Source organism: Spea bombifrons, chromosome 1 (assembly GCF_027358695.1).
Source record: "Spea bombifrons isolate aSpeBom1 chromosome 1, aSpeBom1.2.pri, whole genome shotgun sequence".
NCBI classification, from domain to species: Eukaryota; Metazoa; Chordata; class Amphibia; order Anura; family Pelobatidae; genus Spea; species Spea bombifrons.
Genome location: NC_071087.1, coordinates 151,402,580 through 151,420,082, shown reverse-complemented (window position 1 = coordinate 151,420,082; position 17,503 = coordinate 151,402,580). Strand labels below are relative to the sequence as shown.

At 40.0% G+C, this 17,503-nt stretch overlaps 1 protein-coding gene across 1 annotated transcript; it reads left to right on the top strand.

The window, feature by feature from the left end:
- Window positions 1–673: 673 nt before the first annotated feature.
- ZNF131 (zinc finger protein 131) lies at window positions 674–12,208 on the top strand. Its single transcript, XM_053448085.1, has 7 exons — window positions 674–851; window positions 2,897–3,035; window positions 3,463–3,564; window positions 4,040–4,184; window positions 5,232–5,947; window positions 10,376–10,506; window positions 11,330–12,208. The coding sequence occupies exons 2-7, from the start codon at window positions 2,912–2,914 to the stop codon at window positions 11,984–11,986; spliced, it is 1,875 nt and encodes a 624-aa protein (XP_053304060.1). The 5' UTR covers window positions 674–851; window positions 2,897–2,911; the 3' UTR covers window positions 11,987–12,208.
- The last annotated feature ends 5,295 nt before the right edge of the window (window positions 12,209–17,503 follow it).

The following is a 17,503-nucleotide window of genomic DNA, read 5'->3' as shown; positions in this document are numbered from 1 at the left end:
TTAATGTTTTTTTTATATATTATTATATAACTGGGGTTTTATAGATTAGCGGGCGACATTCATGGTAAACAGAGTTTAGTGTTAAGTAGAGCTAAATATATTACAAAAAATATATATATTTTTTTAGTTTTATAGAAGGTAGAATCGATGGCTTACGCAGAAAGTTACATCAGAATGGTGCATTGAGACATCAGGGCTGAGGAAGGCAAAATGACGTTTTGGGCTTTTTTTCCATTTTGAGGGCAAAATCAGGAATTAAAGAGTTTAGAGTTAGATAAGGAAAATATCAAGTAAAAAAAAAGACCAGTAATGACTCCTACAGCCACCGGGAGAAGGTCAGTTTTTCCCAGTTATGATGACACCTGACTGCTGTCAGCGCATGTGTAAAATAAATTCATGTTCAGCCCGTGTATACACTGAAGATTATTTTAGTGCTGCTAATTTGTTACATTTACCCCCAAAAATAATGTGAATGTTCTCAGGGCTTGTCTGCGCCTATCTTTCTGTATGCGTCGCTCTGTAATAACGTGAATTGTGTTTATGAGGGGAAAGACAGTTGCAACCCCGCACAGCTCCCGCTCCCTCCCCACACGCCTCAGCTCTATTTCGTCTATTTCGATTTCCCCGCTAGCCGCCGCTACCTCGGTGACGTCACTTCCCGCGCGGGGGCCGCCGGGTGTCCTAGCAGCCCGCCCTTTCCCCACAGCCATCGAGAGAGGGGAAGAGGAGGCCGCGGGCAGCCAAGCTCGCGGAACTCGGTCAGTGACTGGGTGGCGGAGGACAGATAAGCCCCGGCGGCAGCGGGTGTTGTCCTTTTCTCCTCACACCGGTGAAGTAAAAACGCTATAACGGTAAGTGTGGGCAATTTTTTAATGCGCGATTTGATGACGTAATAACGACCGGCTGCTGCCGCAGTTCGTTATGCTTTATAGATGAGCGGCGGCCTTTCTAATGCACGCTGATAGGGAAACACTAGCCCGGTAAAACTGAAAGCGGGTGTTATATGACTCCAAGCCGAGGCACGCCGCACCTCGTTTCCCCTTAAGATTTGGAGCCCCGGGGCTTGAGAACGACAGAAAAGGTAGGCCTTCCGGTGCGTCATAGCGAGCCGCTATTGGTGTGACGCAGCCAATAAGGCGTGAGGGGGCGGGTCTATTAGGGATTGGTGTGTTGTGATTGGCTGGTGTAATTGTGCGCTGACAGTTTTCGTGCACCATGCTTGTGGGTATGTGTGTAGTCCTCAATGTGGAGGCTAAGTGTCCGATAGCACTGCTGTCTATTCCATTCATTTATATAGCGCCAGCAGATTGTGTAGCGCTGTTACAATAAGAGAGTGAAGTATTATTAAGAATGGCAATAACATTAACACACGTAAACGCGTCTGCTACGGAAAGCGAAGAGAGCCCTGTTCTTGGGAGCTTACAATCATACGCCCACTCCTGATCTCTTGTTTTAGGACGTTTCACGGGTTAATCGTTGTAAATTGCCCGTGTTCCAGGTCACCTCTTAGTCTATTCCGTTGTGCATCTATCCGTATACATTCATTGCCTGTGGCTTCACTATACGTTATGAAGAGCTGTGTTTTATATAGTTCTCACTATTGAATTATACATTATACAGGGCTAGTTCCATGAAATAGAAGTATTTTTATTGTAAGGGCCACTGATGTCTATAATTTCAAAGGGCAGCTATTACCTGCAACTCTTAAAATATGAATTTACTTCAAACAACTAATTTGTCTTGTATATTTATTTTAAGCTGATTGCTGAATTATCCGGGTTCAAGGCCCATATTATTATTATTAGTAGTAGTTGTCCTGAACTTTCTGTTCTTTTTACAAAAGTAGTCAGCACAAGGTTCTGTCAAATAGCGGAGGAGTAATCTGAACTTAAAAAAAAAAAATTAAATAACATTTGCAGAACAAAATAGCATGGTATACATGTGCGGTGTATCGGTAATAATATATATGTGTGTATATATAGTCGGTATATATATTTATATATAAACACACACACAGGAGTTTTAGTTTTGTTGTAGGATTTGCTCTAGGATAAGACTACCGCTGTGCGCTGCTAGGAGTTTCGTTTTCGTGGAAGGGATCTAGTAGAAATGTTTCCATCCAGCGGGGTTGGCGTAGAGTTCTGCGCTACTATAGATTACATCAGAATTGCATGAGCCAAGTGGCGTGTATTTATTTATAGAGCACCGGCGAAAACTAAAAACGTACAAAATGTGACCATAATGCTGACGCGCGTTAAGATGGACGGAATAGAAAAGATGTCTCTGCTCTTGCGGGAGTGCAATTTCTGCCAGTAGGTTGATGCCTGCACACAATCTGTTGGTTTGTATTTTTCCATGAGTTTAGTTATTAACACTTGCAGCAAGTTGCATCCCAGCACTGAGTATGCGTACGTGAGATGTCTTTCAGGAGCTCCTCCTTTTTCGGATGGTAAATTAAAGATCAGATTGAATGGCTTCGCTTTGTTGTTTGGTACTCAGATTTACCATTTAGAGTAAAAGTTTGACAATAGTTACAACCGCAACTTTTTTTGTCCCACAATTATTCTACTCTAGCAGAGATAAATAACTGGAGTGGATTATTATATTAACTTGCTGCCTTTCCATCCCTGAATACTAAATAGACTTGGCTTTTGGTTGTAATATGCATGCAGTGCCACCAGTTTTTGTTTCCTTGATTTCTGACATTTCGGTTATACCAATGCAGCTTTCACGGGAGGATATAATCCTTTTATGGTTTTTCAGAGTGTTACATGTATTTTGTGTGCCGTTTTTATTTATTTATTCCCTTTCTTTGGGCCTGAGCGTCTCCTGGGTTTGAATAGAGTTGCCATTTCTACGGCTAGAGTTTAAATTGCTGTTTTCTTTTCTCCTCCAGAAAATCCGTTTCGGTATGGAAGCTGAAGAGACGATGGGCTGCATCCAGGAATTCCCTGACCATTATAAAGTTATGATGGATAGGCTAAACGAGCAGCGCGAACTGGATCAATTTACCGACATCACTCTTATTGTGGACGGTATGTAATCTGTATAACGCTTAACCGGCATTTTGCTTTAACCCTTTGAGAGCCAGCCAAGTCTCATTTTCCTGCACCAAAAAAATAAACGGATACATCTATGTGCCTGTAACATTCTAGATTTTGTTTAATTATCACAGCTTTTGATATGTCGGTTACTTATGCCAAAGACATTTTTTTCCCCATTCCATTAATATAATAGAAGGTGCCTTTTGCCTTCTTCATATAATCTTATATCTATAGTTGTAACGTAAGGTTAATTTTAGACTAATTAGTACAATGGCAAAAACCCGTTTCTATGTGAAAATTCAATGACACGAGATGCCTCTTCATTGCTTGTTGCTTTCCGCTCGCTTATCTCACACTAAAAGGGTTAAACAGGAATGTAGTCCACTAAATCTCATTCTTCTTATATTTCTTTGTCCAGGGCATCAGTTTAAAGCGCACAAGGCCGTCCTAGCTGCCTGCAGTCACTTCTTCAACAAATTCTTTCAGGATTTCACTCAGGAGCCGTTGGTTGAAATAGAAGGTATTTGTTTTGTTTTTTTCATTTTATAGACTTACATTTTCTTTCCCTTCTACACTTTGCAAATTAGAACAGTAAAGACTAATGAGAAAGTATTCTGGTGCTAAAGAAGCCAGAATTTTATATATATATATATATATATATATATATATATAGATATATATATAATCAAAACTGGGACAGTATATGTTAGTTACATGATAACTGAGTTTGCCGTCTCCCTTTAAAATCCAGAAAATTCTATTAAACAGAAATAATTGCATTATTTTCTAAATGAAGAGAGACAAAATCTAGTTTGAAACTATGTTGTATATATCATCTATACTATTTGGGGTCAGGTATCAGGAAATCCATTATAAATTAACTTCACTTAAGAAATAATGTGTTTTTCTGTGTGTTTAAATTAGTTTTTTTATACAGTTTGCCCAAACCACTCTTTTTTTTATTAAATCCTGGTTGGTAATGTTTTTCAACCTAGGTGTTAGCAACACAGCCTTCCAGCATCTCATAGAATTCACATACACCGCAAAACTGATGATCCAAGGCGAGGAGGAAGCCAGCGACATATGGAAAGCGGCAGAGTATCTTCAGATGCATGAAGCCATCAAAGCACTTGGGTTCAGGTACTGAGCAGATTTTATACGCAATAGCAAAACTTCAGACCAAGTGCTAGAATTTGAATCCTTACGTGGATAAGTTAGTGACAAGCTGTATTGTTGGAAGGACTGGCTTTTTTTTTTACAGTACCAATGGGGCACAGGTTTCTTCAATACACTATCATGCCCTGCTTAAAGTTCTCTGTCACATTAAATATTTAGGCTAAACAAAAAACAACTAAATATTAAAATACTGGTGATTTAATACGTAAAAATATTCGTTGCTGGATCTTAAGATAAAAAGTTGCCCGGGACTGGTCAGTTCACCTAATGATATTGTCGGATATCTGCTTGATTCTACGTATGTATCTCTAGCGGGGAGATAATCCCTGTGCCTATGGGTATATCTAGGCTGGTATTACGCTTAATAATATTTCTCCCCCTAAATGATTTATGATGCTGGTGAACTATTCCCTGCCGGCAACATAAGTCTATTAAGCTAAGTTACGGAAAACAACACGTAACCTAATGCACGTTTTGCAGGGACAGAGCCCTGCTTCGTCAAGGGTAGTAACCCGTTGCCAATATTAAAACGCCGGGTATTTCAGTCAGCGCCTTGCTCCTTATTTTTTTGGACAAAGGGGGATCCACTGCAATTGCTGACGTCGCTTAAATGTTTGAACACTGCTACGATGCTCACTAAAAGAAATTCTGTATTGATAAGTCTGAAGAGACCGCGGTGGTTGTGTATACAAAAAAAACCTCTTACCAGAGAGCCCTTCATGTAGCATGTAGCCGGTGTTGGATTTGACTGTAGGTGAGAATATCAAATAAACCCTATCTTCAACGCCACCCCCCCCCCACACACACCATTTGGCCTCTGTGCTATGAATATGATGTATGTAAGCTCATTTAGGAGTATGAGTTTGATTTTTCGTATGTTATCTGCTCAGGGTCTGTGATTGAAATAGTTTCTGAAAGTAAGTGCTGTGTCTGACATGACTGGCTATTGTTGCATGTTTCTGTGCTGAATCTTCATTTCTAATGCATTTAATATTCATCTGTACTGACCAGGAGCAAAGAAAGCATAGTCATTCAGGAAAAAACTGAACCGGTGGAGGAGGAGGAGGAGGAGGAAGAAGAAGAAGAAGAAGAAGAAACTATAAAAACTTGGAAGATTACAGACAGTTCAAACATTATAACAGAAACCCTGCCCTCGGATGCTGAGCCTGTTGAAATAGAAGTGGAAATAGCAGAAGGTGCAATTGAATTAGATGGCCATGTTGAGACCATGGAAGAGGCAGTGTGCCCTGAGCAATCTGTGAAATATGTCCAGACCACGGAGACATCAGATGACTCGGCCCTGGCCCTCTTGGCAGACATAACCAGCAAGTACCGCCAAGGGGAACAGAAAAGGGAACTGGAAGAAGAGGTTACAAGTGAAAGCGAAGCTGCCACCCAACAGGTTGAAGGCTATGAGTTAATGGCGGTCCATTTGTCACGTGCCAATGACTTGTTCCATTGTGATAAGTGTGGTCGTTCGTTTAAACTGTTTCACCATTTTAAGGAACATATAAAATCCCACAATGCTGAAACTTACCGGTGCAAAATATGCAATAAAAGATATGTGCGCGAGATTGCCTTGAAACAGCACCTTACCTACTGTCACCTGGATGAGAACAATGCCGGCAAAAGACAAAGGCCATCAAAGAAAATACACGTGTGTCAGTACTGCGAAAAGCAATTTGATCACTTTGGACACTTTAAAGAGCACCTGCGCAAACATACAGGTAACAACACTTCCTACTACTCTCACTATGCCTTCCTGGAAAAGGCCAAAGGTTTTACTCTAAATTCTCTAAACCGATTATATTTTGAATATTTCTGGGTGATCACAGCATTTCAAAGATATTATAGAACATATTGCAGACAAAACACTAAAAAAAAACATATTCTAAACCAGTTAGTTACATATAATTGTCATATGTGATAAAATACAGCTAAAATATTGAGTTCAAATATTGCACGTAATGCTACTGTTTTTAAGTTTGTTTTTTTGGACTTTGGTAGCTTTGGCTACAGTCTGTGTTTTCAAGGGACGCTCCAGCTTCAGTCTGTGGGTACTTTATTTCTTTTAACATTTTGAAGTATGCATATTAAACTACTTACCATTAGGGGAAGCTGCAGCGCCTCTTCTGTGATCTCATTTTCGCTTCCCTGGCTTACAGGGGAAAAAAACGCTCCAGTTCAAGTCCATGGAAGCGCTTTCTGCACATGTGCATGGTGGGGTCTCATACTCTTGCAAGGGGGGCCGCATGGAAATTTAAAGGGACCACTCCACTAACTTAAATTGCATATGACTGGAGTGTCCCTCTAAGAGCCATGTAATCCATATAGTTTTTATTAGTTTTTATCAAGACCAGCCAGTGTTCAGAGAATCAGTGTTTGAAAAAATGCACCCTAAGCTAAATACCTAGAATTGATTACAATAACAATGTGCTATTTAGATAACCATTTTGATAAATAGGAAGAGTTTCATTACATCTTAAAAAGCAGGTAGATTGATCCCTGGAACAACCATTGTTAAAATGATATGTACCCATGCACTGCAAATAATCTCTAACTATTCTCAAGCAGTTTCCTAGGTGTATTGTCCTCAGATGTTTACCTGTGGGGTGATGCACCCTGAGATGGCCTTATACAGACTTTAAATATGTGGACTGTGTTGAAGCCACACTTTTTTATTAAAATCTTTTATTTATATAGCACCAACAATTTACGAAAAGCTATAAATGGTGTAAAGCTAGACACAGTTCATCACTGCAATGGTCCATTGCATTTTAATATTTTTGTGGCACTTGTGTTCTAAGAATGAGGTATCAAAAAAAAAAAACACTCAGGTTTTGCATCAATGCCATTTTAACTCTTTCACAACCAATGACGTACCTCTGTGTTTGGCTTTCCTACTCAGGTCTCATTTAGATTAATATAATAGTTCCAATTTTTTTTTCTTTACATGTACTTATTCAGCCATGGTTTCAAAGGTCTATATTAAAGAGACACTTTTGCACTTCATATGTGGAAACAAGTGCAAAATAACATCAAGAAAACTTATATCCCTTTCAGTGTTCAGGCAATGGGAGACAAGTATGGGAAACTGACCTTTTGAGTGTTAACGTATACAGTCATGTAAAAAATAAAGTACACCCTCTTTGAATTCTAGAGTTTTACATATCAGGACATAATAACAAGCTGTTCCTTAAAAGGTCTAACACTTAGGTAAACGCAACCTCAGATGAACGCCACCACATGACATTGCACCGTGTCATGACTTATTCAACAAAAATAAAGCCAAAATGGAGAAGTAACATGTAAAAACAAAAAGGAAAGACATCAACAACCATCTGAGAGAAGCAATTGTTGCTGTCCATCAATCTGGGGAGGGTTATAAGGCTCTTTCCAGACAATTTAAAGTACATCATTCTGCAGATTATTTAAAAGTGGGAAAACACACAAGGTTTCTGGAACAATGTCCTTTGGACAGAGGAGACTGAAGTGGAGATGTTTGGCCATAATGCACAGCGTCACGTTTGGCGAAAACCAAACGCAGCTTATCAGCACTAACACCTCATGCCAACTGTCAAGCACAGTGGTGGGCGGGAGATGATTTGAGTTTGTTCTGCAGCCACAGGACCTGGGAAGCTTGCAGTCACTGAGTCGACCATGATCTCCTTCATGTACCAATGTATTCTAGAGTCAAATGTGAGGCCATCTGTCTGACAGCTAAAGCTTGGCCGAAACTGGGTCATGCAACCTGACAATGATCCCAAGCACACCAGGAAATCTACAACAGAATGGCTGAAAAAGAATATAGCTGTTGCAACACCCCAGTCAAAATCCTGACCTCAACCAAATGTGGCAGTACTTTAAGAGAGCCGTGCATAAACAAATGGCCACTAACCTCAATGAACTGAAGCAAAGAATTAACAGAGTGGGACAAAATTCTTCTACAATGATACGAGTGTCGGATAACGTCATACAGAAAACTACTTAAAGTTATTGCTGCTAAAGGTGATTCTACAACCTATTGAATCATAAGATGTACTTAGTTTTTCAAACAGGGCTTCTCCATTTTGGCTTTATTTTGTTGAATAAATCATGAAACTGTGCAATTTGTCATGTATTGTTGTTCATCTGAGGTTGTATTTACCTAATTTTAGACCTGCTACGAAACAGATGATTATGTCCTGATATGCAAGAGGGTGTATTCTTTTTCACATGTCTGTATAAGCTGCCCTGCATCCTGATAACATTTGTGAATATACCGTTAGTGTTGTTCCTAATATTTGCTTACTGTGTTATGTAACATATTTAACCCCGTAACGACAACTGGCACAACATGGGGTTAAGGGAGCTATGAAAGCGATAACCGATCACTTCCTTTGCTCAGCTGTTGTTGCTGAAATGCTTCAATATCGAGGCATTCAGCAACACCCAAAAAAACCGTGAGATCGCTCTCTGGAGCAATTCCATGTGCCATATTGCAATGCTGCTAAGATGATGTCACCCTTTTGCTGGCCAGAACCAATGAACATAAAAAGGTTCGAAGAGGGTTTCAAAAAGGGTTCGAAGAGAGTTTCCCCTGCAGGCTGATCATAGGTGTTGTGATCAGCAATGCAGGGCAGTGGACCCCTGTAATAAATATGTATATGTGTATATATATATGTAGGTGGCCAAACACCTTGTACCTCACCCAGTACAAATAAACATTAAAAAATAACCTTTCTTGCACACAAAGTACAAAAATAAGAAAAAAATTGTAAAGAGTGGAAGGGGGTGTTTTTATAAAATAGCAATACGTTACTTTGAAAAACAGTCCGGTCAAAAAAGGGGTTTAGTATGTGATTTTTGTTTTATGGTTATTTTTTTTAAAACCTTTTTTTATTTTTTTTAATGTGGCTAGGAATACGATGTGTTGTGTGTTGGAGGAGTTGTCCCCTTCTGCCGGCAGCGTGCAGGAGAGATACCCGATTCTATTGGGTAGAGTTCAGCAAAGCCCACCCGTCTTCTCGTTACTGCAAAAGGGGGCACGGAATTAAGTGTTGCAACTGAACCCTCTTATCTAATTTTCTTACCTTCTTCCTCCCCCCTTTTTTGTGTGCCATGCCTTTGCTCCTTTCTCTGTCTCTTCCCTTTCGATCCTACCCCATAACCTTACCAGGTCAATAATACACCTCGACATAGGCTCCCTCTCGCTGCGCTTTGAAATGAATCGTAATAACTACTGGTTATTACAAGCGTAAGAGCTTCAAAATTGTTTGTAATTTGATTGTATATTAGATGCTGATCCTTCCTACCCCAATTATGTATCCTTACCTACGGGGGAAATAAGTGCTTACCTGTGGTAGAAGATGAACCTCTGAGGCTGCTCTCCGTGGTGAGACGATTCTTGCCCTTGATTGGCAGCGAGTCAGTGCAGGGAGATTTGTTTAGCCAAACACGTTTCCTTCGTAAACAAATTGCTGAATGCTGGGAGGGGGTAAATGCGCATTGGGAGATTGTGCAGAATTCCTCCGTGCGTTTCCAAGGGGCTGCGCCACATACATTTAAAATGACCTCTAACTTGATATGTTGATTAACATGCTTATGATGGCTGAAGTGCCGCTTTAGAAGACCTCATACCACAAAGCACTTGGCAAGATAGTGATTTGTGGAAGAACTTGGTGTTACCGGGAGGGCTGGATAGTTGGAAATGGGAATTAAAGAGTCATTTTCAGGATAATAGAAACATTGTGAATATAAAAAGGTAAACATTTCATAAAAATAAGTCCCAAAAATAAAAAAAAATTGTATTTATACAGGAAAATGTATAATAAGACATAACCTGAATTAATAAACTTGTCTGCAGGTCTAGTTAAGTACTTCAATACACTTTTCAATCTTGAATGTTGCTTGGCGTAGTTGGAAGGGTAGGAAAGAAGAAAGCTGGTTTACCAATCCGCTCGCTGTTTTGATGATTCGGGTTGAAATGATCTTTTAGAATGATGTATAATTTTGCTTGGAAAATGCAACCAAGGGCAGTTATAGTTCAATTCCGTTGTAAACTCCGGTGTAAATGCCTCGAGGTTCAGTGGAACTTTACGAATCTCAGTTTTGAAATATGAAATTTATACTGTTTGTGTGTTTTCTACATTACATGTAATTTGTCTTCTCAACAGGTGAAAAGCCATTTGAATGTACTAACTGCCACGAGCGCTTTGCCAGGAACAGTACTCTGAAATGTCACTTGTCGGCTTGTCAGTATGGAGTTGGTGCCAAGAAGGGAAGGAAGAAGTTGTATGAATGTCAGGTAACAAAATGTTTGTGTACATCTTTAAACGTTCCTCCCTTGCAGGTGTTACGGCTCTCGTAGTTCTAGCGATTTGGGAGATGTTCCACAATGGTAACCGGGGGAGAATTATCCCTTTAGTGTAGAAGTGCCTTCTTTATTGTACAAAAAAAAAGACTGCAACAATCTTATGGATGAGGGCATCAAAGCCTTTATAAAGCCTTTATAAATCATACTGTCTCTGAGAGACAGTATGATTTAGAATCTTTTGTGACCCGTGATTTAGTTGTTAATGGAATCCATACGTCTCATACAAAACCATGCTTTACGGAATGAAGTGATTTGTTTTAGTCCAGTCCCTACATTTAAGATGTTCAAGTTGTTTTGATAGTTGGCCTTGCACATTGAGAAAGTAGCTCAGTTTGGGGGTCGCCATTAATAAACATGGTGGCACGAGTGCACGTTAGTGGCACTAGATGTACTTTGATCGAATAATAGAATTTTAATAATGACTGAAAGGAGGCCTCTGTACAAATTGAATGAAGTCTTCGGTTATACAGCTTGAGTATCCCTTATCTGAAATTATACATTTGGATAAGGTGTCTGAATCTTCTGAAGTCAGTGGATTCTTTCCACTTCTAGTCTGTTAGTCAGGCTTCCCCGGAGCATTTCCGCATGTGGAAAGTCTGAACAACTGAGTAGACGCGGGTGAGAAGACAGATCTGTTATCCGCAATTATACCTTATCTGAAATACTCATGGAGCCAAGCATTTCAGATACTCGGCCTGTATCTTGTTTGGGGAAAATAAAATATTGTAATTGCTACAATGTTTCTCTTTTTCAGGTTTGCAATAGCGTCTTTAATAGCTGGGACCAGTTTAAAGACCACCTGGTGCTTCACACAGGGGATAAGCCGAACCATTGCACGCTGTGTGATTTGTGGTTTATGCAAGGCAGCGAGCTAAGGAAGCATCTACAAGAGGCGCATAATATTTCCGAACGAATTGTGACAGAGGTTGTGCTTCCAACTGAAACAGGAGAGGGGGAATCTTTAGCATCGATGACATTTGTGGAGCAGGTGGAACAAGTCCATGTGGTGCCTGTAGATCAAGTTATACAGGTGCAGGTGGATCCCCCCCATTTAACAGTGGGTCATTTACATCAGGATCTGCTTGAAGTCAACCAAGTAAAAGGAACACATATACTGGATCTCCAGGCACAGGTACACATGGGCCATATTGCAGTGGAGCATCTTCAGATAGATCCAGGAACCGAGGTGCATGTCGAGGAAGTACATGTTGAGCATGTAAATCAGATACACATGGAGGAGGTGGAGACAGAACTCCTTGATGAGTCCAGTATACAGCACATGGAGCAAACCATTGAACAGGATGGCTCATGCCAAGCGGAGGAAGTAGAACTTCATCAAATTGTGCACACGGAAGGAGACAGTGTACAGATTAGACAAATTGAAATGGCACACATTGCGTCAACAGAGTAGCACCTTGAACTGCCCGATGCTAAAATGATAAAACAATCCAAAAAATGATTCAACAATGTTAAGTATTGTGTAGAGTTTTTTTGCTGCATTGGCAGAGGACGTGTTGGACCGCGGCCCAGTCCTGTCTGCTATATGATGCCCTAGCACTCTGTACAAAAGACTATGGAACCCACTTTATAGGAAGCTATACATAATGCAAAATAACATTGCTCTGGAAACCTATACGTGTGTGTTTGTTTTGTTTTTTTATAAATAATATAACTCGGCAGTGGCTGCAAGCAGTAAGCTTCCTATGAGAAAAAAAAAAACTTGCGTCCAAGCTACATAAAGTAGAATGCTCGCCACTTTTGGTTTGTTGAGCTTGTCCTTCGGGTTCACAATCTAGTTGAATATCAGATCGCTGGTTTGACTGTTGTTTAGGCCCCTGGGGAATTATTTTCTCAGCGACACGGCAGAATAATCATCCATTCGTACGCAGTTCTGTAGCATGCAGAGACCCCTTTCTCCCATGGACTTCAGATAAAGCTCTTTATGCGCATCGATTGAAAACAAAAGTGGAAGTTAGTTGTAGTCCTTAAACATCAATGTGCAAAAGCAACCGCACTTTCAGCTTATGAACAAAAATACCTCTAAAACCATATTTGTTTCTGAATCTGGGCTCCATGCGTTTTAGTTCAGTTTTTCATCAGTTTCCTTTGGCTTTAGCTGCGATCCAGCCTTTCCGGTATCCACCAACAGTGAGGGGACCAAGTTTGAATTATTTGTCGGGCATAATTACAATGTGTACAGAAAAAAAGCCTTTGTTTGCTAAGCAGTCTCCATATTTCAGGTATTTGTAGTTTGTATTTTAAAACGAATTCCAAATTTGATTATTTCATTTTGCAAAACCGTCGGCCACTAGCGCTGTTGCCTGTTTAATATATAAAATCCAAGTACAAACAAAACCCCAAGTTTATTTGACATTCAGCAAGAAAATATCATTATTAGTTGTATTTGTATATGGAAGCCATATTCTTCTCGTATACTGCATTTTTAATACGTACCGATGTTAATTATTTTCCATATTCTGGTTATCACTGGTCCATCGTCCTCGGCTAGGCTGCCCAACGCATTGCACTGAAGCTGAACAGACCTGCATGTTATGGCGCTTTGATAACAGATGTATAGCATGCTTAGAATAACACAACTGGGATACAAACACAACAGGTAACAATTCATGGGTTTGCTGCGGGGGTCCCTCCAATCTCATGTACTGGAGACTAGTTAGAACCTGTATTTATTTTACCCATAATAAGGCTGAGATTGAATTATTGTTTATACCTACCTTTCTTTTCTATACTAACGCTACCAATTGTTGCCCTCAGAACTATTGGCAAACTTTTTTTTTAATGCATAGGAACAATAAACAGATCATACATCTGTAGTCCTTGGTAAAGTATTTAATTTGATGCCGGCTATTCATTTCAGAATCCAAAGTATTCATATTGTAGTTTGGTTTTTTTTTCGTTTTTTTTTGTAACATCTTTATTTACAAAATATGAATTCCTGTGGATAAATTGTACAAAAGAAGTTAGCAGGCTCCTGTTTTATGGAGACTTTTTTACTACCCCTTATGTATCTTTTGTTGCTGTATGAAAACCTCAAGCCATAATAATATACCAGTGCTAAAAAATGGGTTTAATAGAATTGTAAATATTTTAATCCATAAAACTGGATAATAAAAAAGATACAATCTTGTTTCACATTGTCTATTTCTTTGTCTACACAGCTAAATATCCTATTAAAGCAGTGGAGTGCTGCATTAATCCATGTTTTTCAAGAAAACCAGTAGGGTTTAGTTTAGGAGTGGCTGCATTGCTGGTCCCCAGTACATGCGTGTGTTTGCATGCGTGTTTGCAAGCATTCATATGTTCCCTGATGCTCCCATTTTGTGTTTAATGTGTTGCGGCATTGAGTATAAATGTCACATAATTACTGGCTGCCTCGCAGATTGCTTCCCCGTGGTAGAGGATGGTAGCAATAGATCACAGATGCAAAAATATATTCCTATAATTCCTGGTTTATTATTTTATCTCACAATCTACAATGTTTTGTCAGATCACCATATACAACCCTGTCATTTTTATGACAATTCCCTTTAAGCTGTGATTTGCCTTGGGAAGTACATGCGCTAGATTCAAATTTGTCATGCTTGGGTAGTGAGATAATCATTCAGGCGAAAAAACACAGAATGCAGCATTTTAACGTAACCAGCGGCTTGTGTAGAAAAGAACAAATTTCTAAAATTATATATGAATAACCAACAGCTTTTTCCTAAAATTATGATGTCACAGTTCATACCGTATGTTACCTGAAGTATTAGGTATTGGCAATTACTGATGGTAAGTACCGTATTCTTTCTCCCATTTCACACGACACACACTTTGTGTAAAATGCACAGTTGAAACCATGATGCATGTTTTAACACATTGGTAAATGTACATAGACGATACTTCTCTACCGCTATCTGCTGGTGTTCCTCAGAGCCCAGTTCTTGGGCCTCTGCTCATCTCAGTCTACACCTCTTCACTTGGACAATTCACATCTTCCTTTGGTTTCTAATACCGCCTATACGCAGATGACACCCTAATCTAAATCACCTCTGCTGACCTTTCACCCTCTCCTCTAACTCACCTCACCGACTGTCTTTCTGGAATTGGGTCATGCATGGCTTCCCGTTACCTGAAGCTCAACATCTCTTGGACAGAGTATATGGTAATCCTGCCATCTTCTCTGTCCACAACTCTGACATCTGTTGATAACTCCCACTATTCAACCAACAGACCAAGTGTCGCACTTGACTCTGCCCTCTCCTTCATGTGTCGCATCCAGTCCCTAACCAAATCCCACCACCTTCGCCTGAAAAACATACCCTCCAGTTTCAAATTCCAACTCCTGGCCTACCGAGACCTCAACTCCGCACCCCCTTATCTCTCCCCTCCTATCCAAATATACCCCTAACCGCCCTCTTCGTTCCTCTCATGACCTCCTACCATCGTTACCTCTCCCCACTCCCGCATTCATGATTTCACCCATGCTGCACCGCTTCTCTGGGATTCCCTTCCTTGTTCTGTCAGATTTTCTGTCGTACACAGTTTTCAAAAAAAAACAAAACAAAAACCCACCTCTTTCAAGAAGCGTACAGCCTTTCCTCATAACACTCTCAGCCAGCACCCTGTCTAAGCCATCTGGACAAACAATAACCTTAACAACTCATCCCCATCCAAGCCGTCCTTCCTTACTGTCTCCCCTCCCCTCATCCACTGAATAGATTGTAAGCTCGAAGGAGCAAGTCACAAAGTATCTAACTGTGCTTTTTATGTACTGGTAATTATGCTAATTATCTTCCATTTTATTGTTAATAATGCAATTTTAGTGTCATACTTTCCAGATATGTACAATTAACACTTTTTTTCCCTTTTCCATCATGGCTATCAGTAAATCCAGCTTGGTAAGGATCATGTTGAGATATAAATAAGTGTTGTGAGCAAAGAGGGATCAGATCTTAGTACCTATAGCATACGGCTTGAATGCCTACTTATAGCTTTCTATGTATGGCTGGAACAAATTGGATTAATGGTAAGTGCATTAAGCATTAGCGCAAGTGATGCAGACAAAATGGGAATAATCAGTTATGTTAAAAAAAAAAAGAAAAAAAAAAACAATTTCAAGGTTAAATCTTATATATCCTATTAAAGGTTAAAAATACTAATGTGGCATTTGTATAGAGATATTTTTTTAAAAAGGTATATCGCTGTATATACAGTTCAGATTGTTTGTTTTTTATTCTCAATCGTTAATCTCTCATCTTTTTATTACTCAATGATCAATTCCGTATTGTACCACCAGGTGGCACTGGTTTGTCATCAGGATGAGTGACCTCGACATGCTATAAAGCAGTGGTTCTCAACCTTCCTAATGCCGCGACCCTTTTATACAGTTCCTCATGTTGTGGTGACCCCCAACCATAAAATTATATAATTATATATTGTGAAATATGTGTTTTCCGATGGTCTTAGGCGACCCCCAGGTTGAGAACCGCTGCTAATAAAGGAAGCGATAACAGGTGATCCCTGTAATGTCAAACAAGAATCCGCTTAACATCGTATATACCACACAAGGTCTAGCAGGTTAGAGTGCCATTGGCGTGGATGGCCCATCACTGGGTTCAAGCGTGAATGTGCACATGGCCCTGGGACCTTTGTGACGTTCTGCTAAGTTTACTGAAACAAACAAAGTTGGTAGCAAGGCCAGACTTTATAGTCTCATGTTACTTTGGTCAAGTTCACGTTGGCCACAAATTCGTGCTAGGAGACCTCGCTTTTCATGCTTGTATGAGTCTGGTTCATCTTGCTGGTTAAAAAAAGCAAAATGAGTCTACAACAGACACATCCTTGCTCATATCATTAATATTGTCTTACAAAGAAAACACGGTTTCTGATGCAAAATCTTCTCCGTATGATCTCTTCAACGTTCTTCTTACAAATGCTGGTATTATTTGGAGGCATAACTTTTTTTTTTGTCTGCATACACTGTATTTACTTTGTTCTTCTATGATCAACGATAAAGACTGCTGAACATGGTTGCAGAAGAATGGTTGGCATATCTATACTCCTGTGATCATATGGATATTGGTGTCGCTTAATAGTGCATACAGTTTTGTTATCTTGTAGTCTATGACAAGTCAATTTTAAAATAGTTACAAGCAAACTTATAGATCATCATAAATGTAACCCTTGCGCACTACCTCAGTGCCAATAGAACACTAGCATGGGTTGGGGCTTAGGGGCAATGCTGAGGGTATCTGATAGAAACACTATAGTTTGCTATAGGAAAGGGTAGGGAGCTTTTATATCTATCTATCATTACATATATATAATTCATTGTACAGCTCTATGGAATATCATGGCGCTATATAAAACAAGCAATAATGATGAGATCATCAAGAGATACAACGCAAACCCACTGTTACTATATAATCTATACCAGTTTGGCAAAACCAGTTTGTTACGTAACTGGCCTGCTGGTGAAAGTCATAAATCGGATATATTTTCGATGACGTAAATCCTTAAGTTTTAAAAAGAGTTAAGATTAAGGGGAAGCTAAGAAATCCACCTTACCCTCCACCTGAAATAGCTACTGTGAACTGCATCCTCTAATTCCTTCTGGTTGTCATGGTAACTAAGCTACACATCCCTCCCTCTCCAAGCCCAACCTCAGGGGGAAGGGGTCTGCTGTCAGCCACCCTCCTTCTGGCAGACACACAGTCCCCATTCCGGAGAGATCCTCCCTTTCCATTCTAGAATGGATGGATTTGCAAATGGGCAAAACAGCTGCCAAATGATCAGGAGCAACATCCACAGCGCATGAAAACAGATCACCCAGCGTTATGACTGAATGTGATGTCTGCCTCAGAGGTGCTGCAGAGACCCCCACAGCAGCAGGTAAGGGTCCTGAGAGATGATGTTCCCTGCATAC